At 42.9% G+C, this 27,416-nt stretch overlaps 2 protein-coding genes across 6 annotated transcripts in view; one reads left to right on the forward strand and one right to left on the reverse strand.

The window, feature by feature from the left end:
* Positions 1 to 4,937: 4,937 nt before the first annotated feature.
* SLN (sarcolipin) overlaps positions 4,938 to 27,416 on the reverse strand; it is a 33,989-nt gene continuing 11,510 nt past the window's right edge. The window contains exon 2 of the mRNA XM_077298415.1: positions 4,938 to 5,534. Within this exon, the coding sequence (XP_077154530.1) occupies positions 5,364 to 5,459 (96 nt within the window). The 5' untranslated portion in view covers positions 5,460 to 5,534 and the 3' untranslated portion in view covers positions 4,938 to 5,363. The remainder of the gene's footprint in view (positions 5,535 to 27,416) is intronic.
* On the forward strand, positions 19,591 to 25,814 carry LOC143817206 (uncharacterized). 5 transcript variants are annotated; one of them, XM_077298414.1, is made up of 4 exons: positions 19,591 to 21,127; positions 23,429 to 23,560; positions 24,414 to 24,632; positions 25,619 to 25,814. In XM_077298414.1, exons 1-4 carry the CDS (start codon positions 19,732 to 19,734, stop codon positions 25,639 to 25,641), a joined length of 1,770 nt encoding a protein of 589 aa, XP_077154529.1. In that variant the 5' UTR covers positions 19,591 to 19,731; the 3' UTR covers positions 25,642 to 25,814. The 5 variants fall into 5 exon arrangements, 2 of the variants coding, with proteins under 2 accessions (XP_077154529.1, XP_077154528.1); XR_013224087.1 differs by having other exon boundaries at positions 19,591 to 23,560; XR_013224088.1 differs by lacking the exon at positions 25,619 to 25,814 and having other exon boundaries at positions 19,591 to 19,915; positions 20,672 to 23,560; positions 24,414 to 25,213.

Consider the following 27,416-nt stretch of genomic DNA (forward strand, 5'->3'; position numbering starts at 1 on the left):
CTTTCCCATGCTCCATCAGCCATCATTGCATTATACGGCTAACAAGACAGGACGGTATGTAATAAAAAAACAGGGCTCTATAAAATCCAATATGCAAGGGACGGTGCTGTACATAACAAGAGAGGGCACTGTATAATAAGGGACGGCAATACACACAATAAAGGAGACATCTATGTGTGTGTGGCTATAGATATATATATATATATATATATATATATATATATATATATATATATATATATATATACATATATATACATATATATATATATTTGTCACCTTAAAAGGAGGGGGGCCCAGACACATTTCCTGTACAGGGGCCCCAAGCTGTCCGTGTCTGCCCCTGGTCTTGGGTGAAGAATTAATGGGAGGAAATCACTGACTGTTGTATTGCCAATGCACTACAAGCAAGCTACATAGACAAGAAGTGCTTATTTTAGGAAAGCGCAATTGCTAGACATGAGAAATTAAGGCCAATGATTCTAAAGGCAAAAGAGTAACAAGAAATTCACAATGGAATTCAGGGTTTGGTAAGTTATGATGTTCCAGAAGTTGATAACATGACTGTGTTTGAATAAATGTTAATGTTAGTTCATGAATACCGGTTAATGTAAATTGCTGTACATGGGAAAAGGAAATAGGTTCTCAAGATACTCATGATGGAATTCAAGGTTTGGAGAGTTATGATGATGCTCCAGAATGTGATGCCCTGATTACATTTGAATAAATGTTGATGATTTTTTGTTCAAAAATAAATATAGATTGTTGGTCATGGAAAAAAAAAATCCCCTGAAAATAAGCCCTAACGCATCTTTCAGAGCAAAAAATAATATAAGACCTTGTTTTATCTTCGTAGAAACAGTTCCAGGGTTCTGGCCTACATGCTCTATTGGAAAAAGCGTCTAAACACTTTTTTGCTTGCCTAGGAGACCGGCCACGACTGATAGAAGGCAACAGTGGCCGGTAAACAGGAGCAGTAAACAATGATACGAAAAATCACTCCATTCTTATCAATAAAGTAGATTCTGAAGTTGCTTTTTACAAACACATTTTAAATTTAACAATTTATGATCACAAGAATAGCCCTTTAAATGTAGACTTACGAACAGAATTTGTTTATTGTTCATTTGCTTCCTACATGCAATTTTATGCAACTTCCTTCTGCTGTCCTTAATAAATTATTTTTTTACCATTTTGATATTGCAGAGTTCATCATTTATTTATCTGACTCAGTACTTTATCACCATTGTTACAAATCCATTAGAGTTCCTCCTCCTGGTTCTCACGGCTGCTTTTGCTATTCATCTTCTTTTTCTTAGTCTTAGTGGTAGCAGCAAGGACGTTGAGGTGGTTGTACACAGATTTAAACAGCATGGAGAGGGGAGAAAGTATCTCAGGAAGGGCACAAAAAACAGACTGTAGCACAGGAGGAAAGCACAAGTAACCTGGATATATACAGAGCTGACATCCAGCCTTCATTACTGGAAGAGACCCTCTTGCAAAAGACAAAACTGACACATGGATCAGGCTGCAAACTGTATATCAAGGGTCCTAAAAAAGAATGAAAGAATGATGATTTCATATTGAAACTTAGTGCAGTTACATGAACTAAATGTAACCACAGTCGTTTATTCCATGTCAAAGATGTGCATAGACTTTAATTATAATTTTCAAGTAAGAATGGGTGCAGAAGTGGGTGCCTTCACTGTAGATTCTATTGGATCATGACAGTGTTGATACCACTGCAATGTGCTGAGGCAACATTGCTGAACTTTCTTACCTTTACTCCTCTTTTCTCTTGTCCACTGGTGCTTTCTTGCCTCACAGTTTAGTACCATTGCACCCACTGTTTGTAATCCTTCCCTGGGATACTATACAGATTGTGAGGATCTGAGGTTTGTGGGTTGTAATAATCACCTAGGCAGGTTAATGATGCAACTATTTTTTATTTCTTACGGCCATGGTCTTACAGCAACTCCAGGTAAATGGCGAAAATACAATGCCCCCAGTCCACAAAATCCCAACATGGGGTGGGTAGTCCCACTGATCCTATACCAGGTGATACCCACTGTCTCACAACTTTTGGTTGGCCCACAGCTTTTGTATCTCCCACCAGTAAAGTCTATATTCACAGTCCATGCTCCTCCAGATGATGGATACCACGACCGTAGCACATGTATCCAGCTCCAGCCATCAACACCCCCCCTCATTCCGTAATCAGTGTCCTATATACCGAACCCACCCCAGAATTGAGCCTGGTCCTCAGGAAACCCTCCTCCCCCAAAGCTAACTGTGGCATTGGAGGAGGCATTATTCTCAGGCCGAGCTCCATCACTTGGGACTGCATGTGAGACCCCCTATGGTGACGGCTCCACTGAGTCTACCATTCCCATCCACATAATGGGCCTAGTGGCTGGGAGAACAATGGCTTGAGGCCCCTGAGACCCTAAAGAAAGTAATGGAATGATTGCTTTACCTGATTACTAATCTTGTGTCTGGCCTTATGTATACACAAGATCCAGCCCTCAAATCTTCCTCTGCTCACTGTCACTGAATGGAAACATCGATTCCTGAGGCTGAACACTTTCCAGGAGAGGTTTGTGTACCTTAAGATGACAAGCTAGCAAATCTCTAATAAAACCCAACAAAATTGAAATAACAGGTGCTCCGTGCTGGAAAAACTCTGCATCCCTTAGAGCCATGGACTCCACTCTACATCCATTGGTCCAATAGTATTTAGTCAGTGGCCAGCTCCTCACACAGATATTAAAGAGAACCTGTCAGCAGGTTTTATTGCAGCTTGAAAAACCATCAGGACTTGACGGCACATACAAAAAACGGCACCTATGCAAGATCTCCGCCAGTGGATACAGATCATTTAGACCAGAGTGACCTGTCATTCAGTGACCAGAGGACGGCAATGGGTGGGAAAACAGGATGAGAGGCCAGAGAGTTGTAAAGGTACCTTCACACGAAACGACTTTGTAACGATATCGCTAGCGATCCGTGACGTTGCAGTGTCCTCGCTAGCGATATCGTTTAGTTTGACACGCAGCAGCGATCAGGATCCTGCTGTGATGTCGCTGGTCGCTGAATAAAGTCCAGAACTTTATTTGGTCGTCCGATCGCCGTGTATCGTTGTGTTTGAAAGCAAAAGCAACAATACCAGCGATGTTTTACACTGGTAACCAGGGTAAACATCGGGTTACCAAGCGCAGGGCTGCGCTTAGTAACCCGATGTTTACCCTGGTTACCAGCGTAAAAGTAAAAAAAACAAACAGTACATACTCACCTGCGCGTCCCCCAGCGTCTGCTTCCTGACACTTAGGCTACTTTCACACTAGCGTCGGGAAAGACCCGTCACTGTGCGTCGGGCCGACGTTCCCGACGCTAGCGTGGTCTCCGCCGCACAACGGGGGCAGCGGAAGTATTTTTCCAACGCATCCGCTGCCCCATTGTGAGGTGCGGGGAAGTGCGGGGAGGTGGGGGCGGAGTTCCGGCCGCGCATGCGCGGTCGGAAAAAGCGGACCGTCGTGAGCAAAAAACGTTACATGTAACGTTTTTTTCTCCCGACGGTCCGCTACCACACGCCCAAGCGTCGCAAAACGGACGCGACGTTTGGCAATGCGTTGCAAATGCGTCGCTAATGTTAGTCTATGACGAAAAAATGTATCCAGCAAGAACTTTTGCTGGATGCGTATTTTCGGCAAAACGACGCATTTGCGACGTATTGCAGTTAACGCTAGTGTGAAAGTAGCCTTACTGAGTGCCGTCCTTAAAGTGAAAGTGAAAGCACAGCGGTGACGTCACCGCTGTGCTGTTAGGGCCGGAGCTCAGTCAGTATCAGGAAGCAGACGCTGGGGGACGCGAATGTAAGTATGTACTGTTTGGTTTTTTTACTTTTACACTGGTAACCAGGGTAAACATCGGGTTACTAAGCGCAGCCCTGCGCTTAGCAACCCGATGTTTACCCTGGTTACCCGGGGACCTCGGCATCGTTGGTCGCTGGAGAGCGGTCTGTGTGACAGCTCTCCAGCGATCAAACAGCGACGCTGCAGCGATCGGCATCGTTGTCGCTATCGCTGCAGTGTCGCTTCGTGTGAAGGTACCTTAAGTGCAGGGCAAAGCCCCCTGCACTAGTGGTTCATTTACATAAAAATTGGAAAAGCAGTTATTTTGGAATGGAATAAAGTACTGAAAAAAACAAAGATACAAATGTAATCTGCATTACAGTGAACTAACATAGATTAGATCAGTTGGGAGTACTAGAACCATGTGACAGGTTCCCTTTAAAGAGTTCTGTATCACAAAATGTGTCGAAAAGCATGGTCTCACTGCCCTCATCCCCGAAAACAAGTTTAAATTGCTTTAGGTGCACAAGTTAGTCTAATATGTCTGGGAACTGTTCCAATTTTCATGTTTTGTTTCTCTTCATTAGCTTTCTGCCAGCAATATAGAAGCTGGGACTTCCTTTCCCTCACTTCCCATCATACATTGCTCCTGCCATGCCCAATGGCCATGAACTAAAAGTCTGAATCTCTGACATGCCTTCATGCAATCCAATAGACAGTGACCGACCCCACTTCCTGTGATCTGTCTTGGTGTCTTTACTCTAAGAGACTAATCTGAGACCATCTGGTGAAGGTGAAGTAATTTTGGATACATCCATTAATTTACTAAACTAAAATAGAATGGATTCCAATGCTACTGACTAGATGCATGTTGATGATCGGTTATCACCATATAGTCGACACATTCAAAGATGTTTGGTTGTTTTTCCTACCTCCTTGGATATTTTAATCTCATCATAGATTGTTTTTGGTGTTATATTCCCAAGTCTATCTATCGCTAAGAGTGACACTGCTTCTGGAAACAAAGATGAGTTTATAATCCTGGACGGCCCCTTTAAAAGGAAATACAGGAGAACACATGTAATGTAATATCATTTGGTGGGAAGATTTTTATTTCACTGAAAAATACATGGAATCCAAATGTTCAATTTTACTTTAATCCAAACATTCCTGGTTTTTATTTCGAAAGGCAAAAGTTTTACATTTTCCTCTTCACTTCCTCCGGTAGACTAAACATTTCTCTTGTGTTTAAATCTCACTCGAATATGTGCGCACATCACAGCCAAGTAATCAATCATAGCCAAGTGAATGCTCAGGTTGGGAAGATCAGGATGAAGAACACTCTGGATACAAGGCCAAGGATAGGTGCATGTGTAGATTTGACATTGACCTAAACTGCCGGTGATGGATCGAGGGGCTTGGTGACAGGACACAGCACACCTTGAGGTGGAAAGAAAGTCTCACATTTTTCCATGGAGACCATTTTACTGCTCCATGGTCTTTATGATGTCTTTAGCTCTGGTAAGATTTCACAAGGATCCACATGAGCATGACTGTGATCAGGACAATCATAAAGTTGAGGAACAGCTCCTGAGTTGAACGCTCCATTTTTGAGAAGCTTTGAGGTTTGGTTTGTGGATTTTGGTAACTTTACCCTTGGGATGGCCTGCAACTCAGCTTGTCCTACAAAGTAAGTAAAGAAAAGTCATGAATGGTTACCATGTCAAAAGTAATTACCCTAATGATACAGTAAGACAAATGATCTCCCTCTATGCGTTTTCCTTTACAACTGCTAATTATGCTAAATGGCAATGCAAAAAAAACCTTGAGTTTCCACAAAAGGAGTAAGAGTGGAGTGAATGAATGAGTTGTACAAGCAGATGAGTAACGTATTCATACGGGGGATCCAACTCATGTGGCGGAGGAATGGTTGAGCGTCTTTATGCACCAAATCACAGGTACAACTTCCACTATACCACAATGCCGAAATAATAAGTTATAGCACAAGGATGATAAATTCACAATGAAAACACAGTATAGAAGTGATAAAAACAGTGATGTCACAGTGCAGGGGTAATAAACATTTTAATGTCACAGTGAAGGGCAAGCAAAATAGCTCTGTCACAAAATGAAAGAAACTATCTTGCCAATACCACGTTGCAGGGGGTGGGGGATCTGCCCTATAAATCAATGTCCAATCCTTTTACGAGACTTGCAACATGACCAAATTAAAATGGCAAGATAGAAAATGTACTCAAAGCCTGTTTTGGGGTATTTGCAGCTCATCAGTTTAGGGCTGAGTACGGTGCCCTACAGACATTGTGGGGGGAAGTCCTGGTTCTCCTTAAAGAGACCAGATGAATATGGAGCGTTAAGCCACGTGCACATGTTCAGTATTTGGTGGGTTTTTACCCCCGGGACAGTATTTGTAAGCCAAAACCAGGAGTGGGTGACAAATACAGAAGTGGTGCATATGTTTCTATTATACTTTTCCTCTATTTGTTCCACTCCTGGTTTTGGCTTACAAATACTGATGTAAAATACTGACCGAATACTGAACGTATGCACGTGGCCTTGCAGGCTATGCTTCATGGAAAAAACTCATTGAAATGAGCACTTTTGAAGAATAAAAGTATCTCGTAAGATAGGTAGCTACCGTACACATCAATGCATGACAAGACTGGAAGACTCCAAACTGGGTCAGTAGGTCTCTTTAAATAGAACCAGAACTTCCACATGTTGCCCAAAAGATGTCAAACTCGCCCAACCAGACTCTACTTCTCACTGATGAGGGGCGAACATCCCAGTACAGGGCTGTCAGTAGATGAATTTCTGATTTAGCATTTATCAACGGTCATGTTGTAGGGCTTGGAAGGCTATGTATGTGCACATGTTTAGTATTTGCAGCAGATTTTTCTGTTGCAAAAAAAACAGAGTTGGCAGGAAAAATGCTGCATAAAATACGGTACATGCATTTTGCCACATTTTTGCATGTGTTTATGATGCGTTTTTACATGTGCTCTTTCCCATTTATTTGAATGGGTGAAAAACGCTGCAAAAATGCTGCAGATCTGAAAAAAAAAATGTGAAAGTCCAAATCTGCAAGTAAAAAATAAGTAGCGTGTGCGTGACATTTCAGAAATCTCATTCACTTTGCCGGTGCTGTAGTACACTGCATTTTTATCACTGACGAAGTACAGCAAAAAAGCAATGTGTGAACAAACACTTAAAAGCTTGGACGTATATGACTGGGTCCTTTCCTAAGGAGTATTTGTGAGATAGGGTCCTATTAATTGTAGTAATACTCTTGTTTGACAGTCAGTTTGAATTTCTGCTTTCTTGGCCGCAAATTTCACAGACATTTTTCTTTACCAATGAAATTACCTCCCAAAATCTCTACAGTAGATGTACATGTTCCCTTTAGATTCCAGTGATGAGTCATGGGCTCTAAATGGGGTTGTCTTCTCCTGGACTTTGGAGTTCAGTATTGAATCTAAACTGACCCACCAGAAGTATTTCTCCAATACAATGGTTGGTCACTTTGATGATAACCCACAAGTGCATTGATGTCTGGCTTAAAATTAGTGGACCTTCACTTAAATTGGACCATTGACCATGTCTGATCACACGTGAACATGTGTCTGACTACTTGTTTTATGTTTTCCGCTCATGAAAGCCCGGGAACCCTCATTAAGATGGTGAGGGTGATGGACGCTTCAGTCCTTCACTCAGCACTGGAGCTGAAGAATTTCTCTTCTCACCAGTGTGGACAGTGTATCTTCTGATAAGTAGCAGCTGCACATCCTCATGATGACCATGAAAAAATTCCATGGAGATGTGGTTACCGTACTTAGTATCAAGTGTCTAATCAGACAGATCAGTATTAATGCATAGGAGCCAAGCTGAGGACTGAACCTTTACATAACCTTTGACAACAATGTAAAAATTGTGATACCACCGATATCTGGGGTCCTGAGAACATCAGCAGACACTTGTTACTTCGTAAATCATTTCTGGTCAAGATAGCTAAGGAAGACATTACCATGGGTGGTCTCACACACAGAATTTTCTGGGGAAAAACTACACTTCAGTTTTTGATGCAGAAAGTAGGGTCAAAGCCAGAAGTGAAATCAGAAGGATTGGTAAATTTAAACAGGACTTGGCATGTGCCATAAATATGTCTTTTTCTTGTGTTTCTGAGCCTCTCTGTTCCTGAAATATGGCCCCCTTTTTAAATCTAGTCTTTTTTTTATTTTTACCAAAGGCCCTCAACTTTTGTCCATGGGCAACTTTTTGAAGACCACACCTAGGTGGCTACAAAGACTAGCTTTACATAAAGAGAAAAGGAGGCCATATTTCAGGAACAGAGAGGTGCAGGAACCAAAAACATGCCTGTTTATGGAGAAGTAAAAAAAATATTCAAATTTTTGGCAAGTGAGAGGTGTTTAACCCCATATCGATCTTTAAGATTTTATCTTTGTATTTTTGTTTTTTGCTCATCTTCTTCCAAAAGCTATCATTTTTTTTATTTTTCAGTCTACAGGGCTTGTTTTTCATGATTTTTAATGACTTTATTCTACCGTGTTCTTCAGTGTTTTGAAAAGCGTGAAAAATAATTACAAATACAACTCTGCAATTGTTTTTGTCTACAATGTTCTTAAGCTGTTCATTGTGCAGTCAAAATTACCTGGCAGTATGATTCTCCAGGTCAGACCGATTAAAGGGATACAACATTTCTATAGCTTTTTTGTTGTTGTTTTGTTTTTGTTTCTTTCAGTGGTTAAAAAAAATCAGATATTTGTAAAAAAAATAAAAATAAAAATTTCTGTAGGAAAAGAGAAGTAATTCAAACTATACATTTTGAACTTGCTTTCTTTCCTTTTAAAAACTTTTTTTTACTTAATTTTGAAGTCCCTTTGGGAAACTTACGCTTGTGTTCATTTGTTCTTTTATACTATATTTAAGTATTATATACAGCTCTGGCAAAAATTAAAAGATCACTGCAAAATGTTCAGTTTGTCTAATTTTTCTCTTTTTATGTATATTTTATTAGTATATAACTCAGGAAGAGTTTTAGAAATCAATATTTGGTGGAATAACCATGATTTTTTAATCACAGCTTTCATGCGTCTTGGCATGCTTTCCACCAGTCTTTCACACTGCTTCTGGCGCAAAAATTTAAGCTGTTCTTCTTTGTTTGATGGCTTGTGACTATCCATCATCCCCTTGATTACATGCCAGAGGTTTTCAATGGGGTTCAGGTCTGGAGATTGGGCTGCCCAAGATAGGGTTTTGATCTGGTGGTCTCTTAATTTTTTGCCAGAGCTGTAGTACAAATCACAGTCTCCAATGAAGAAAGCCACAGGATGGTTGGCAGGCAGCAGATCCTCAGCTGCCATGGCACCCCACATCTGCCAGGAAAGATGCAAGCTCAGTTCCTGAGCCAGTATCAAGGACAGAGACCAGTATGTAGGAATAAGTTCTGGCTTTAGCTCAAAAGCTGTATCAAAAACTGCAGAGAATTTTTTCCAAATCTGATGATTGCGAAACCAACTCCTTGGACTACACAGAATAATGGACATGCATGTAATTTCTATGCAGAGAGATAAGCGACTGTCTGACATTTATAACACAGCCAAATGGGAATTTGTTGTTTAATGGCATACTTAAACACACAAGTTATATAACAACTAGTGATGAGCGAACGTACTTGGATAAGGTGTTATCTGAGAATGCTAGGGTGCTATCTAAGTATCTTTGGCGTGTTTGAGTCATATGTTCAAGTCCCCGTGGCCGCAAATCTCACAGCTGTTAGACAGCTGCAACACATGAGGGGATTGCCTAACAAACAGGCTGATGTTCTTAGTCTGGGAGGGGGCCAATATCCATGGCCCCTTCCTAGGCTATTAATATTAGCTGGCAGATGCCTTTGTTGGTTATTAATAGGGGTGACCCTATGTCATTTTTTGGGGGGCACCCCTAATTAATAACCAGTAAAGGCCAAGTAAGACAGCTGTGAGCTGATATTAGTAGCCTGGAAAGCTCCATGTTTATTACCCCCTTCCCAGACTATAAAAATCCCTCAGCTGTCGGCTTTTCCTCAGCTGGTTAAGGTAAATATGGGGAAACACACGCCATTTTTTAATTTGTTCATTCTCTATATCTATTCTTATGGTTCATGCTATGAATTTTCTGTACTCGGGTGATAAAATGTTGGGTTTCTTATGAGATGAGTGTGTAAAAATCGCACGGCACACGCAATGTCCTTGTGCTGTGCAATTTTTTTCTTGCACCTATTGTCTTGCATTGCCAAGTCTTGTACGATATATGCGGCCACTCTCAGCATGGCACAGTTTTCTTCTCCGTCTGATCCGAACTGAGAAAATTGCAGATGAGCACTATATCAATGACTAACACTAGTTAGAGTGCAATCCAATTTTTTATCGGATTGCACTCATCCATTTTAAATGCAGATGAAGATGAGCCCTTACACTCAATTCATGGGTATAATCTGTAGAATCTGTATTCACTAAAGACAAATTTTTCTATTACCGACCTAGGAGATGACAGTTGGTGCTTGTAAAATTCTATGGATTGAGAGAGGAGAGATGGGCTAGAGGCCGACACAGACATTCTGATGTAAGTTCTCCTGAAGATACACTTCTCCATAGAAGCACCAATTGTCATCTCACTTCTCAGTAAAGAGAAAGTCTTCATTCACTAGAGAAAGATTTTACACATGAACTGAGAATTTTGAGAATGAAAGATCAGATCTGGAAGAGAAAAAGTGGATTTCTCTGATAAAATATATTTCAATTCAGTTTCTTATTAAATGCTGTCTGCATTCTGACAACAGACTTGTAGGGAAGCAATAGTAAATTGGAGTGGATTATTAGCGGATTGAATTATGTACTAAGGGGCTATTTCCAAAATAACCAATGCATAAAGTAGTGGATAATTTTCTGATCATTGTGTGTCCCAGCTGATCCTGAGGTTAAGGCTCTGGAAACCCCTAGAACCAGCGTCTGCAGCCCCATCTTAGATGTACAGTGGAAATAAGTATTTGATCCCTTGCTGATTTTGTAAGTTTGCCCACTGACAAAGACCTGAACAGTCTATAATTTTAAGGGTAGGTTAATTATAACAACAAGAGATAGAATATCAAAAATAAAATCCAGAAAATCACATTGTATAAATTATATAAACTTATTTACATTTTGCAGTGAGTATTTGATCCCCTACCAACCATTAAGAGTTCTGGCTCCTACAGACCAGTTAGCCGCTCCTAATCAACTCATTACCTGCATTAGACAGCTGTCTTACATAGTCACCTTTATAAAAGACTCCTGTCCACAGACTCAATTTATCAGTCAGACTCTAACCCCTACAACATGGGCAAGACCAAAGAGCTTTATAAGGATGTCAGAGAAAAGATCATAGACCTGCACAAAGCTGGAATGGGCTACAAAACCATAAGTAAGATGCTGGGTGAGAAGGAGGCATCTGTTGGTGCAATAGTAATAGAAAATGGAAGAAATACAAAATGACTGTCAATCGACATCAGTGTAGTTGAGGTGCCTACTCTTGACTTCTGCTCCATTCATTGTCTATTTCCAGCAGTCCCATACACAATGAATGGAGTGGAGGTTGAGCATTTACACCTCTGCTCCAATGAACTCTGCTCCTGTGGAACTCTGTTCTTAGGTTTCCAGAGCTCCAATCTTCAGACTGCTGGAGGCCTCAGCATTTGGATCACTAGAGATCAGCGAGATATCCGATACCTTGTTATTCCGGGATCAACCCTTCATTTTGTATTCTTGAAAGATTAACCAGAAATGTACAGGGAATCTGTCAGTCAAGCAGAGGAATGTGGGGCTGAGTCAGGACTGGAACCAAGGGTGGTAGAATCTTGGGAAGTGCTTTACCGCATTCAGAGCACTTAAGCTCCGTTTGCATATGAATTGAAATGTCGATTTTTCAATCAGGGAGTAACAGATTACATCAGTAAAGGTGAGGATGACATTACATTCCAGAGAGCGACACAGTTTTGGGTAGAACTTTCTATCAGATTCCCTTTGAAAACTTTTAAAAACTGACTCAAATGTGAGAACTTAATGTGCCAACACTTGAATTTTATCTATGGGCACCGATCATTGATTGCAACACAATGGCTTAGGACTCGTTGGGTTTGTTAGGGATTGGCTTCCCCATCCGTTTTTTCAAAGTATGCTTTCTCTTAAATGCCACAATGAAAAACGCGCAGCCAGGCTCTTGAGATATTGAGAGTAACAGCAAAGTTGGGCTTGTCGATAACTATGTGATAGGTAGACAGGTGGAGTAATGATTCTATGAATGGGACACGTCTCCACGATTGTGTGCAGGAGAGTTCGACAATGGTAACTACAGAGTCTCTCGGTGCTGGAAGATGAGACTGAGACCTGCATAAGGTCACTGGTTATAAACAATAGTAGACTCAGCTGTGAATGTATACACAGTAAGTTTATCTAGAATTTTTCTGTTTATTCTGTGTATGCTGCTCTTTAAACCTTATATACTGTATCTGTTGTGTTCTCAGATATACTGTACATTAAATAAACAAAAGTATTGAGACTCCTCCTCATTACACCTACAGGGGCCTTTGTGACCTCCCATTCTACATCCATAGACATTAATATGGAGTTGCTCCCCGCTTTGCAGCTATAACAGCTTCCACTCTTCTAGAATCTCTTCTACGAGATTTTGGAGTTATCATTGGGAATGTCTGCCCATTCATCCAAAAAAGCATCTGTGAGGTCAAACCCTGATGTTGGAGGAGAGGCCGGGCTCACAAGCTCCGTTCTAGATCATCGCAATGATATAGTGTGGCGTTGAGGTCCAGGTTCCATGCGGCCGATCATGTTTTTACATACCAATCTCCACCAACCATATCTTTATGGACCTTGCTTTGTGCACTAGGACGCAGTCATGGCTTTCCCCAAACTGATCCACAATGTTTGAAGTTACAATTGTCCAAAATGTATTGGATTTCTGAAGCATTAATATTTCCCTTCGGTGACACCCCATAATATTATCCTTCTGCCACCAAACCTTACAGCTGGCACCATAGAGTCAGACTGGAAACTTTCTCCAAACCCAGACCATCCATCAGACTCGAGATAGAAAAGTGTGATCCATCACGGCATATACCAGGTTTCCACTGCTCTAGAGTCCAGTGACAGCATGTTTTATACTACTCCATTTGATGCTAGGCATTGTGCTTGGTGATGTAAGGCTTGCATTCAACTGCTTCGTGATGGAAATTCTGTGAAGCTCCCGATGCAGTTTTGTGCTCATCTTAATGTCATTGAACTTTTGGACTCTGCAGTCATGGAGTTAGCTAAGTATAAGTGACTTGTTGTGCCTTCTGCTTCTCTGTATTTGTCAACCCCGTTCTGTGACTTTACGTGATCTGGATCAGTTGCTGTATTTCTTTTCATTTTATAATGATAGCACTCATAGTCATAGTTAGCCCCAAGCCCGTTTTCACCTTCATGACCAGTCCTGATTTTTTCAATTCTGACCAGTGTCAATCTACTGTATGTGGTAATACCTCTGAAAAGCTTCAACAGATCCCACTGATTCTGAGACTGTTTTTTTCCGTGAACTATTTTACTTCATGATAGTGGTAAAATTTGTATGATGTGACTTACGTTTTATTTTTGTAAAAATTGGAGAAAATTTTGCCATTTTCAAACTTTTAATTTTTATGCCTTTAAACCAGAGATATATGTCACACAAAATAGTTAATAAATAACATTTCCCACATGTCTACTTTACATCAGCACAATTTTTTAAACATCATTTTTGTTGCTAGGAAGTTAGAAGGGTTAAAACTTGACCAGCGATTTCTCATTTTTCCAACAAAATTTACAAAACCAATTTTTTAAGGACCATATCACATTTGAAGTGACTTTGAGGGGAGTATATCCTATATAATAGAAAAATACCCACAATTGACACCATTCCAAAAACTTCACTCTTCAAGGTGCTCCAAGCCACATTCAAAAAGTTTATTAACCCCTCAGGTGCTTCACAGGAATTCATGCAATGTGGAAGGAAAACAAATGAATATTTAATTTTTTTCACAAAAGTAACAAGAGAAAATGGACCCCAAAACTTGTTATGCAATTTCTCCTCAGCACGCCAATACAACATATGTAGGGATGAACTACTATTTGGGTGCATGGCAGGGCTCTGAAGTGAAGGAGCATTGTTTGACTTTTTTAACTCAAAATTGGCTGAAATCGAAAACGGACGCCATGTCACATTTGGAAAGCCCCTGATGTGCCTAAACAGTGGAAACCCCCAACAATTGACTCCATTTTTTAAACTAGAATCCTCAAGGAACTTATCTAGATGTCTGTTGAGCACCTTGAACCCCCAGGTGCTTCACAGACATTTATAACTTAAAATCAAATTTTTTTCCTCAAAAATGTTCTTTTAGCCTCACATTTTTATTTTCACCAGGGTCACAGGAGAAAATGGACCACAAAAATTCTTGTGCAATTTATCCTGAGTACGCCAATATCCAATATGTGGAAGAGAACTACTGTTTGGGTGCACTGCAGAGCTCAGAAGGGAAGGAAAGTCATTTGACTTTTTGAATGCAAAATTTGCTGGACTCATTAGTGGATGCCATGTTACATTTGGAGAGCCCCTGATGTGCCTAAACAGTGGAAACCCACCATAAGTGACCCCATTTTGGAAATTAGAGAAATTAGACCCCTCAAGGAATTTATCTAGGCTTGTAGTGAGCACCTTGATCCCATAGGTGCTTCACAAAATTTTCCCCAAAAACTATTTTTAACACAAAAATGTTGTTTTAGCCCCAATTTTTTTCATTTTCGCACGAATAGCAGGAGAAAATGGACCTTCAAATTTGTTGTGCAATTTCTGCTTATTACACTAATACTCCATATGTGGAGGAAAAACTACTTTTGAGGCACAGTGCAAAGCTCAGAAGGGAAGAAGCACCATATTGCAGTTGAGATTTTGCTGCAATGGTTTGAGAGGGGCCAGGTCACATTGACAGAGCCCCTGAGGTGCCAGAACAGCAGAAAACCAACATAAGTGACCTCATTTTACATTCTACACCCCCCAATAAACTCATCTAGGGGTGCAGTTGGAGCGCCCCCACGTGTAAGGGCAATGGGGTACCGGGTCTCTCTCAGTTCTGGGGATATCACGGTGGCCCGACCCGGTCCCTGGCCCTTCTGAGGGGCGTCCACTTAAAGGTGTAGTTGTTTGTACGGTGTTCATGACGCCACCTATGGTATTCGGTCAGGGTGACCGACGCTGCTAGGGGTCCGCTGGGGTGATGGAGTGGCAGCTAGATGGTGTACCTTCCCACAGGTGAAGTATGTCCCCAGGGCTTCCCAGTTGAATAGGTGGTGATGGTGGATGTCGTAAGGCGCAATGAATAACGAGGACACAAAGGTTGCAGTCTCTTTACCTTTTACTGAATACTTCAGAGTCCACAGTCCAGAGTACTGTTCACAGGGCAGGCAGAGTCTGGCCAGTCCGAAGGCACATCCAGCGTTCCCTTATGCAGGTGGAAATCAGTAGCCTTCCTACTAGCGCCTGTGTGTTGTAGTACCTCCCTGCTGAGCACCACGGGATAGTCCTCACAACTTTCGTGGATGTTTCTGATGTTCTCTCTCTCTCTGTCCCCCAGATGATATGGACAGGACAACCCGTATGACAGGGTAGGCCTGGAGCTATTTTATAGGGACCATAGAGACGCCCCTCTCCCACAATTTGCCTCCGTGTCTTCATAGGTATTAAGGTCGGGCAGCCAACTTGGAATCAACTGTCCTGCCGGTCTCTGAAGTAATGCGTAGAGCCTATTACTCCCTCAGTGTTCCGGCCACCGGCTACGCACCTCAGAAGGAGGCTGCCGATCTCGGGGCAGAACTCCTCCCGGTATTATCTCCTTGTGCTGTGACTTCCTTTCTCACTCTCCACAATATACTTCGCTTCGTGTCCTTTCTTAGGATGCTGCCGCAATGAAGTGCAGGCGCAGCTCCGTAACATTCTATCTCGTGCTTGGCCTCTGTCAGGATCCCACCCCTGACAGGGACCCTCTGTCTGCAGCTCAGATGTTCCTCCTTCTCCCCCTGTCTGCCTGACAGGTCCTCTCTGGGTCTAACCCAGGCAGCTTCTGACTGACTTCCTATCCAGCCCCCAGTTTTACCCGTGTGTGAGGAGTGGCCTAGTAAATAGTAAATAGTGCTCCCCCTGGTGGACTAGAGTGTGAAGTGTAGTGTGTGACTGTGATACCTGGTCAGGTTCACTCCTTTAGTACCATCAGATGCAACATCACTCCCCCTGGTGGAAGAGCGACATTACTGCAACGACCAGGACTCTGGGGCGCTGCACTGTTATCATATTGACACCACATATGCCTAACAGAATTTTATACCATTGGGTGGTAAAGAAAGAATAATTAAATTTTTACCACTAAAATTTTGTTTTTGCCCTACATTTTTAATTTTTCTGAGGTCTAGGAGGAAAAAATGCACCTCAGCTTGTTGTAAAAATTTCTCCTGAGGGCGCCAATACCCTTCATATAATTGGGAAATACTTTTCAGGCAGAGTACAAAGCTCAGTAGGAGAGGAGCACCATATTATTATTTAATCGCAGGTGGGAATGAGCCCTAAGGGCTGTCCCACACGTCCAGATAATTCCGGTACCGGAATAAATCGGTACCGGAGTTATCCGTGTCCGTGTGCCTGGGAACTCACGGAGGCCATACGTGCGGCACACGTGTGCCGCCCGTATGGCGAGTGGGTACCACACGGAGCGTGTGGTACCCACTCTGCATGGTGCTGAAGCTGCCGAAGCTGCGATTCATATCCTCTCTGCAGTAGCGTTTGCTGCAGAGAAAATATGAAGAATAGTGTTAAAAATAAAGATTTAGGTGTCCGCCGCCCCCCCACCCCCTGTGCGCCCCCCCGCTGGTCAGAAAATACTTACCTGGGTCCCCCATCGGCTGTCGCTCCTTCCTGGTCTGGCCGCGGCTTCTCCTGCATGCGGTCACGTGGGGCCGATCATTTACAGTCATGAATATGTGGCTCCACCTCCCATAGGGGCGGAGCCGACTATTCATGATTGTAAATGATCGGCCCCACGTGACCGCATACAGTAGGAGGCGCGGCCAGACCAGGAAGGAGCGACAGCCGACGGGGGACCCGGGTAAGTATTTTCTGACCAGCGGGGGGGCGCACAGGGGGTGGGGGGGCGGCGGACACATGGATCTTTATTTTTAACACTATTCTTCATATTTTCTCTATAGCAAACGCTGCTACAGGGAAGATATGAATACCGGCTTCAGCACCATGTGGGGGGGACAGCGCTTACTGTAGCGCTGTCTCCGGCACGCCACACGGACCCCAGACGGAGAATGTCCGTGTGAGGTCCGTGTTTTACGCGGACCCATTGACTCTATTGGGTCCGTGTAATACGTGCGCTCCCACGAACACTGACATGTCTCCGTGTTTGGCACACGGAGACACGGTCCGCAAAAAATCAATGACATCTGAACAGATGCATTGATTTTTATGGGTCTACGTGTGTCAGTGTCTCCGGTACGTGAGGAAACTGTCACCTCACGTACCGGAGCCACTGACGTGTGAAACCGGCCTAAGAGAAAGAGGGACAGATCACAGCAAATTTTTGCCACACACCAATCCACGTTCATTTACCATTTTTCTACCCTGGGGCAGGAGGAGATGTCAGAGGGGGCATGGCAGTGAAGGAAATTCAGCAGCTGCCCAAGACTGCATGGCGTAGAACGAAATCTGGGACTCTCCACTGTATCAGTGACTGTTGGGACTAGAGATGAGCGAATCGATTCATGGGTTTCTGGTCCAGCATGCAAGTTAGTGGTACCTGTCACAGGACAGGAGGCCGCAAATCTCTAACCTTCCGGCTTCCCTGCCCGGCTTTTGATTAACCAGAGTTGGTTGGAAGTCAACAGTGCGTCCTGCTCATCTCTAGTTGGGACCTATTGATTTAATGTTTGTTCCTTCATTTACAGTCAGGCCATGTGCACACGTTAAGTATTTTTCGCGTTTTTTTCGCGTTTTTTCACTATAAAAACGTGATAAAAATGCGAAAAAAACGCTTACATATGCCTCCCATTATTTTAAGTGTATTCCGCATTTTTTGTGCAAATGTAGCCTTTTTTTCCGCGAAAAAATCGCATCGCGGAAAAAAAAGCAACATGTTCATTAAAATGCGGAATTGCAGGGGATTCCGCACACCTAGGGGTCCATTGATCTGCTTACTTCCCGCACGGGGCTGTGCCCACGATGCGGGAAGTAAGCAGATTATGTGCGGTTGGTACCCAGGGTGGAGGAGAGGAGACTCTCCTCCACGCACTGGGCACCATATAAGTGGTCAAAAAATAAGAATTAAAATAAAAAATAGTCCTATACTCACCCTCGATGTCTTCCCGCCTCCACTGCATGCTGTCGCTTCGGTTCCTGTAGCTGATGTGCGGTGAAGGACCTTGCCGATGACGTCACTGTCCTGTGATTGGTCGTGAGCGGTCATGTGACCGCTCACGTGACCGTGACGTCACGGAAGGTCCTGCGCGCACAGACCAGCTATAGGAAGAGGAACGGACGCCGCTGAGGAGATGTCTGGGTGAGTATAACCTTTTTTTTTATTTTTTTAATTATTTTTAAACATTCTATCTTTTACTATAGATGCTGCATAAGCTGCATCTATAGTAAAAAGTTGGTCACACTTGTCAAACGCTATGTTTGACAAGTGTGACCAACCTGTCAGTCAGTTTTCCAAGCGATGCTACAGATCGCTTGGAAAACTTTAGCATTCTGCAAGCTAATTACGCTTGCAGAATGCTAAAAAAACGCGAAAAAAAACGCAAAAAAAAACGCAAAAAAAAAAAATGCGGATTTCTTGCAGAAAATTTCCGGTTTTCTTCAGGAAATTTCTGCAAGAAATCCGCAACGTGTGCACATACCCTCAGATTCATCAAAACTTTCTCATCTTTATGTAGCTTCACTATACGACATTCAGCTTTTTTGTGTCTGTAAGGCCGTGTTCACACACTGCAGGAATACTGTGTTTTTCGTTTTTAGCAAGATCTGCTCCAAACTACACAACAATCTTTTTCTTCTTATTTGATATGTGCAGATGTGAAGCCGCATTTATAATGTAGTTTTATAGTGCAGAAAAGCTTTGATTCTGCCCTGAAAAAAGTAACTTCAGTTTTTTACATGACTTTTTTTAGGCTCCACATAGAAGAATCTAGAGAAAAGAGACCAAAACTACACTGTTTTAAACCACAGAGGGCGCAGTTCTCATGAAGTCACATCCACTTCGCTTGGACAGTTAAACAGCAGAATTTTTGTGCAAAAAAATGCAGTAGAAAATACGTACCATTAAAAACTCTGCTTCATATCTGCCCCAAAAATTGCATCAAATAAGCGGGAAAATTTATCAAAGAAAAGCAGCAAACATGCAATAATCAGAGAAGATTGTTATTGCGTTATGTGGTGAGAACTCCTGCAGAAAAAAAGCAGCAGAAAGAACGTAGCATTTACGTTATGTGTGTACGTGGCCTCAGCATTACGGTTTTATTACATTTATTACATTTTTTTATGGGTTTAATAGAGAAAAAATATCAATCACGCCATTTTTTGCGTAATTTACCAATCCCCATAATGGCAGGCACCGCACTGAATAAGAATGGTGCCTCTGACTGCGGTGCCTCTTGTCCTCACTGGTTTCCATGTTATTGAGTGTTGTCCCTACACACAGTTTAATAGTTATAAGGGGGCGGTGCTTTGACATGGTTGCGGGCCAATCATTATGAGTGACTCACTATCCCTTCCCCCCCCCCTTCATGTTAATGGGCTATATAACGCTGGGTTATTTTCCTCTCCCCCTCCTTCCCTCATTTTCAGTGGGTCCCGGAGGTGCTTTTGTGCTGTCCGGATAGGAAGCATGGCAGACCCTCTTTTGGAGGCCCTGCGGTCTAGAATTGACAAAGAAGGTGAGCAGTGGTGGCTGTCCCTGGTTGCTGGACTCAATGCTCATCCCTCCAGCCCTGCGGGAGCGCTTTTAGCGCAACCCCCAGCAGCAGACATTCTCCTCACAGCACCCACAGTCAAACCCTCTGACCCACAAGTAGTCACTCACCAGGCGACGACAGCAGTCGACGGGCGAGGAGGCAGGCGGTCCGCACGGCGTTCCCGCCCTCCTGCACGCCTCAGGGAGAGCTCTCCTGTTCTGACAGGAAAATCACGACAGTGCCATGATAGGAGTAGACGCCCGCCCACAAAACTCCCGCCCTCACATCAGCTCTCAGCTATAGTAGCAGGGCCCTGCAGCAGGAGTGATTCACCTCAGGCAGTATTAACCCCTTCTGCCCTTCCCAGGCAGCCACAGCAGGTACCGTCCAGCCCTTGTAATACAGCTGTCATTACTGCTGTTCATTCTGAAGCCCCACATTCCAGCTCTGTGCCTGCTGTGATTGCTGTGGGGGGAAATCATAGTACACAGGCTTCAGGCTCCTCACGAGAGCAGATTAACCCTTTGCCTGTATCCACTAAAGATGTTGCCTCACAAGACTTACAAAAAAGTGTAACTTCTGTACATGATATAGTGTCAGCAGCTGGGGTTTTACAACACTTTTCTGCCCCTGCACAAGTTCCTCAGCATTATGAAGCTTTAACACCATCTGCCCCAATGTTATTTGACACTCAGCTTCATTCACAGCGTTTACCAACTGTTATTACTACCCCCATAGGTTCGCAACCGCAGCATGACAGTACCTTAGTGACCCATGCTCATGTTACACATTCGCACGAAAGAAGACACGACAGGCGTAAGCGCCGTAGGTCGTACTCAGCATCTTCCTCGTCCCCTCATTCACGCCGTAGCCACCGTACGTCTGACCAGCATAGGAGGCGTTCGGTTCACTCACATAGGAGATCAAGTTCACGTAGATATGCTAATTCTCGGTCCTCGAGGCGACGCTCACCATCATCTTCATATGAGATGTCCAGCGAGTCTGCGAGTCCTGATAGAGAGATTGGACCTGCCCGGGTCAGAAGAGAGTCTCAGGCAGCATCAAGGGTTTACAGCCCGGTCGAGCAGTGTGCACCTCCCGGGGCTTCAAGCCAAGGTCTCAATTTTTCATCTTCGTCCGCTGGAGCCGGAGTTCCTCCATCTATGGGAGTCCCTCCTCCAGTTGTTGGTTCTGGTGAGTGTTCATTTTCAAGCGTTAATTATCCTGATAGTACTACTTTAATGGCCGTTTTTAAAGCAATGTTGGATCAAATTCCAAAAGTGAATTGTCGTGAAAAAGAGGATTTAAAAATTAAGTCACTAGCCAGTGTACATAAAGATGCTTTTTATTGTGGGGTTAGCGCTCTTGGTTCGCATGTAGATGATGAAACAAAAATTAAGATCTGGAAAAACGAATATTTCGATATTTGGTCTTTGATTTCAGTAGATCAGCACACAGTAGATAAAGAAAGACGACCAGTTGAGAGGGTTTTTGATAGGAGTAAGCAAAAAGTGGCAAAAACAATAAACAATTGGTTACAGGCTTTTGCAGTATTAGGGTGTATTATGGGGCAAAAGCACCCCGAACGCTGTTCTGAACTATTCATCTATCAAGATATGATTTACAATTCATATAGGGCATATGGTGGTACGGCCTGGTGGAGATATGATGAGGAGTTCAGGAGGCGTTTGGGTATTCAACCTGAGTTAGGATGGGGGGTAAAAGCCACCGATGTTTGGCTCCGCCTTATGTTATCTCAGAAACAGCCCCCCTTTCCAACATCGACTGCTGGACACACATCAACAGGCACCAATTCAGTGGTCGTACGCAGACCCGGAGCCTGTTGGCTTTTTAATGAAGGGCATTGCCGATTTTTCGGCTTGTGCAAGTTCAAGCATGAATGCTCTGCGTGCGGGGGGGCCCACCCCGCCGCAAAGTGTACTCGTCCGGCAGGAAAATTACCATCCAAACCACAGCAAACCGATCGCAAGGACACCGGTGAGCGTAACCGCGATGGGCCCATGGCTAAATCGGTACCATAAAAAAGATGCAGCTGGGCAAATTCGTTTTGGTTTTACGTTCGGCTTTTTTATTCCGTTTAAACTCCAACGTACAATTTCTTTTTCCAAAAATTTGAAATCTGCAGCTTCCCATCCTGATGTTGTTAGAGAAAAAATTTCAAAAGAAGTATCATTGGGTAGAATGGCTGGGCCTTTTTCATCCCCGCCTTTTCCATATTTTAGGGTCTCCCCTTTGGGGGTTGTACCCAAAAAAGAACCAGGCACATTTCGAATGATTCACCACCTGTCTTATCCTAAAGGTGTCTCCGTTAATGATGGTATACTGCTGGAGGATTCTTCAGTAGCATATGCATCATTTGATAAAGCAGTAGTAATGGTCCGAGAGGCAGGCCCTAGAGCCTGGCTGGCAAAAGCGGATATCGACTCTGCTTTTCGGTTATTACCGGTTCATCCCGATTGTTTTCACCTGTTAGGCTGTCAAGTAGATGACCAGTATTACTATGATATGTGTCTCCCTATGGGATGTTCTATCTCATGCTATTATTTTGAGCTTTTTAGTTCCTTTTTGGATTGGGTAGTGCGTTACGAGACAAGCTGTAATGCTGTTACGCACTACCTGGACGATTTTCTTTTTGTGGGACCAGAGGATTCTAATCTATGTGCAATTTTAATTAACAAATTCAAAGAAATAGCGAGTGACTTTGGTATACCGTTGTCTGCGGAAAAAACAATCGGTCCTGTTCAAAAGTTAACATTTTTGGGCATTGAGATTGACACAGTTTCCATGGTATTTAGATTGCCATCTGAAAAAATTCAAAAAATCTTGAGTTTAATTCAAGGTTTTAGTGCAGTTCGTAAGGTAACATTGCAACAAATGCAATCTTTGTTGGGTTTATTAGTTTTCGCCTGCAGAGTCATGCCGGTAGGCAGAGTTTTTTCTCGCCGGCTGTCTTTGGCTACCAGAGGTGTGTCAAACCCTAGTCATAGACTCCGTATTACCAAGAGTATGCAGGCAGACCTGGAAGTTTGGAAATCTTTCCTGCAGACGTACAATTGTCATACTTGCTTTATGCCAAAAGAGGTTTTTAGCCAGGATCTCCAGTTATTTACAAGCGCAGATGTTTCTTCCGGTTTTGTCGTGGTTTTTGGTGATCAATGGTGTAAAGAAAACTGGCCTACATCTTGGCGAACTCTAGGTATTTGCCAGGATCCTGCCTTCTGTGAAGTGTTTTCAATCGTTCTATCTGTCGACCTTTGGTTTGACAGTTTAGCTAATAAGAAGATTGTTTTTCAAACTTCACACCCAAAAACCGCACTTTGCATAAATTTTATGTCTTGCACGTCCCTTCCAATCTTATGTCTGCTTCGCCGTCTTGCATTGTTATGCCTCAAATATAACATATGGCCTCGGGCTCAACAACTTTTAGTCTCTGATAACAGATTGTCTGACATGCTACCACATTTTGATTGGCAGGTTTTCAAGAACAGTTTTCCCAGTGCTCAACCGGTGGGCTTGCCTTGCCCCCTTTCTCTTTGGGAAACAGTGGCGAACAGTTGATGCCTCTGGTCCGTTCTTCAGTTGTCCCATCAACATGGCAGTCTTACGGTAAGGCATGGGAAGAATGGTGTTCATTGATACGTGGGAGGCCGGTACACTTGTCTGATCAATACAGATTACAAGTTACAATCGAATTCATTAGTCAACTTTTAGACAAAGGTATATCTGGATCATCGGCGCAGCAACGTTTATCTGGTTTAGCTTTTTATTTTCAGTTGTTAGGTTGGGTTGATGTTACTAAAACATTTCTTATCAGACAGGCATTGAAAGGGTGGAAGCGGGTGCAACCAAGTCGTGAATGTAGGCGCCCCATTTCCTTATCTCTCCTTCATACCATTATATGTTCAACTAATGAGATATGTTCTTCTCATTTCGAGTCATTATTATTATCTGCTGCATTTGGTTTAGCCTTTTTTGGAGCTCTTCGCATCAGTGAGCTCGTTCCTCAGTCTAAGAGTAGTTTGGAGGGAGGTTTATTGTGTGACGACGTGGTCCTAGTTAAAGACTCATTACGCCTTCGCCTCCGCAAGTCTAAGACAGACCCAGCAGGCAGAGGTACTTGGCTTTTGTTGCATCGCTATTCTGGGCAAGTTTGCCCTGTTCTTTTAATTATCGCCTATTTAGAGGTCAGACGTTTCGGTAGGTTTTTCCTTGTTCATTTAGATGGTTCGCCGTTGACTAGGTATCAATTTCAAGCATTATTCGGCAAGTGTTTAACAGCATCTGGGGTACCAGTTCGTGACTATGGTACCCACTCATTTCGAATTGGAGCTGCGACAGAGGCGGCTAAAGCAGGTTTGCCCGATTCAGAGGTACAAAGGATCGGCAGATGGCGATCAGCTTGTTTTTCAAGGTATATTCGTCCTGATCTATTAATTTAATCTTGTCATCTTCATTCCAGGTTCGGGCAGTCCAACTGTGTGGCTGTTAGGCCACTCCTACATATTTTGGGCTGGTCAAAGGGCTGAATTCCGCCCAGGCGGTAGGAACCTAGGCTTTCGAGGCCTGAATTTTTCTTGGCGGGGGATAAAAGGCTTACAGTGGCCGCAAGTTTTGCCTGAAATAGTGGATATCTCCAAAGAAGCCAGGAGTCCGGTAGTTCTTGTTTTACACGCCGGCGGTAATGACTTGTGTTCTTACAAAATTGCGGAGTTAATAACAATAATGAAGTCAGATATATCCCGTTTTCACAGCTTCTTTCAAGAACTTATATTTGTTTGGTCGGAAATAGTTCCTCGGTCGGTCTGGCATGGTGCCAGAGACGGCATGGCTATAGAGCGCACCAGGAGAACAATAAATGCCCGGATTTCGAAATTTGTTAGGGAAAGGTTTGGTGTTGTTATAAGACATAAGCAATTAGAGGGGGATAACAGAGCACTGTTAAGGCAAGATGGTGTACATCTTACAGATATTGGCCTAGATATCTTTTTATCAGGGCTACAAGATGGAATTGAGCAGGCTCTTTTGTTGATGGGTGGGGGTCGGAGTCATGTGTAAGGACACATGATCCTTCCGTGGCGGGATTTAAAGAAAGGACACATGGGTACGGCTCGTCGGCTGACGTGCCTGTGAATTGACAACAGGGCATTTGGCGGCGAGCGTGGTTAATTAATTTTATGTGCCTTTCTAAGTGGTTAAAAAATATGTTGACAGTTATAAGAAATGAATTAATAAAAGCTGTGACCGACCTTCACCCATCAATTATTGTGTTCTTGTCTTATTCGTATGTTTTAAGGGTTATGTGTGGAGGGATCATGGGTATGCTGGGTGGGGTCTCCGCAGTCTGGCAGGCACCGCACTGAATAAGAATGGTGCCTCTGACTGCGGTGCCTCTTGTCCTCACTGGTTTCCATGTTATTGAGTGTTGTCCCTACACACAGTTTAATAGTTATAAGGGGGCGGTGCTTTGACATGGTTGCGGGCCAATCATTATGAGTGACTCACTATCCCTTCCCCCCCCCCTTCATGTTAATGGGCTATATAACGCTGGGTTATTTTCCTCTCCCCCTCCTTCCCTCATTTTCAGTGGGTCCCGGAGGTGCTTTTCCCACCCTCCCTCCCCTTTTTAATGTTTGTTTTGTAACATTGGTATTTTATTTATTTTAGATGCAAGTCACAGCGGGATTTAAAGAAAGGACACATGGGTACGGCTCGTCGGCTGACGTGCCTGTGAATTGACAACAGGGCATTTGGCGGCGAGCGTGGTTAATTAATTTTATGTGCCTTTCTAAGTGGTTAAAAAATATGTTGACAGTTATAAGAAATGAATTAATAAAAGCTGTGACCGACCTTCACCCATCAATTATTGTGTTCTTGTCTTATTCGTATGTTTTAAGGGTTATGTGTGGAGGGATCATGGGTATGCTGGGTGGGGTCTCCGCAGTCATAATCTGAACGCCGTGTTGAGCGGGTCATTACGATTACGGAGACAAAAAATATGTCTGTGTAATGTGCCGATTTGTGATGTTCATTATTTTTTTAAAACCACACTAAAAATTACTTTTTTATTATCAAGTGTATTTCATTATTATTTTTTAGCAATTTTATAGGATGATAAAATCTCTTATTCTCCCTCTAGAACAAAAATACATAGATTGTACACAGCAGTGTATTTCATTCAGTATAATCTGCTTGTAGTCAGAGCCTGCAGTACAGATCAAGTACACAAAATTATCCATATCACATCACTAGTGCTTGTGGACCAGCAGCTTAAACATCTGTCTGCCTGTAATGCTGAAGGTTGTGCGTTTCAGACCTGAGACTCAAAGGAAACAAAAAAATGATATTTTTATAATTGTTCATTATTATTTTTATTACTTTTATAGGAACAAAAGCAAATCTTTTTCTTTACCTCAGCATATAGGCACCATAAAAGTACATTGTTATACACATTGTATTTCTATGGCTATGTGTAATCTGTTTCTTTGTTCACTGCCTTCAATAGAAGCCGGCACAAAAGTTATGACATGACGGGAATCAGGACAGAGCACTCAAATCGGGACAGTCCCACCATATCTGGGCGGTTGGGAACTATGCACAATGGATGAGGGCTGTGTGAACCGAATTGCTCATCTCTAAGTTCGAATACTAGTTTTTACTTCACATTTTTAGCTAACAACAGCAGAGGGTCCATAAAAGTGGAAAATACTAATTTTTTTTGTATCCACTCCTTGTTTTCATTAAAAGGGATTGTCCTACTACCACAAGTGATCATCTACGTACAGGATAGGTAATAGGTTGCTGATTGCTTCAGGTTTTACTGATATATAACAACATCTGTAAGGAGTTTGTACAGTATGTTCTCCCCGTGTTTACTGGGTTTCCTCCGGGTTCTCCGGTTTCCTCCCACACTCCAAAAACATACTGATGGGGAATCTAGATTGTGAGCCCCAGTGGGGACAGCGATCATGATTTCTGTACGGCTCTCTGGACAAAATGGTGCTCTATAAGTGAGAAAAATAACTAAATAAACTGTAGGAGTGCACAGAGTACATTTCATCCCATCACTCGGGGGGTACCTGTATCGGGGTCCCCTTATAGAGCCCCAGGCATGTTGTGCTTTATTACATACTGGAAATGTTATTTTAGCACTAAACATAAGCATTAAATATCTATTTGGTAAAACTAATGCGTTTTGTGATTGTCATATTCTTCTCCTTTGAATATTTTTTTTTATTATTAGGGTAGACAAATCCTTGTATTGTCACTGCTTCTACATAAAGAGTGGATCACAAAAAAAAAAACAACAGACCCCAATGTACTACACAGCTGGCAGAGATGGATGCCAGGGGGCTTCTTCATGTCTTACACTGCTGTGGTAAAATGAAAGCCGAGCTCTGACTGGTTGCTATGGGCAACTCAGGTTATTTTACTGTAAGGCAGTACTGATAATTAGGCCCGATGA

The sequence above is a fragment of the Ranitomeya variabilis genome, chromosome 3 (genome assembly GCF_051348905.1).
Source record: "Ranitomeya variabilis isolate aRanVar5 chromosome 3, aRanVar5.hap1, whole genome shotgun sequence".
Taxonomy (NCBI): Eukaryota; Metazoa; Chordata; class Amphibia; order Anura; family Dendrobatidae; genus Ranitomeya; species Ranitomeya variabilis.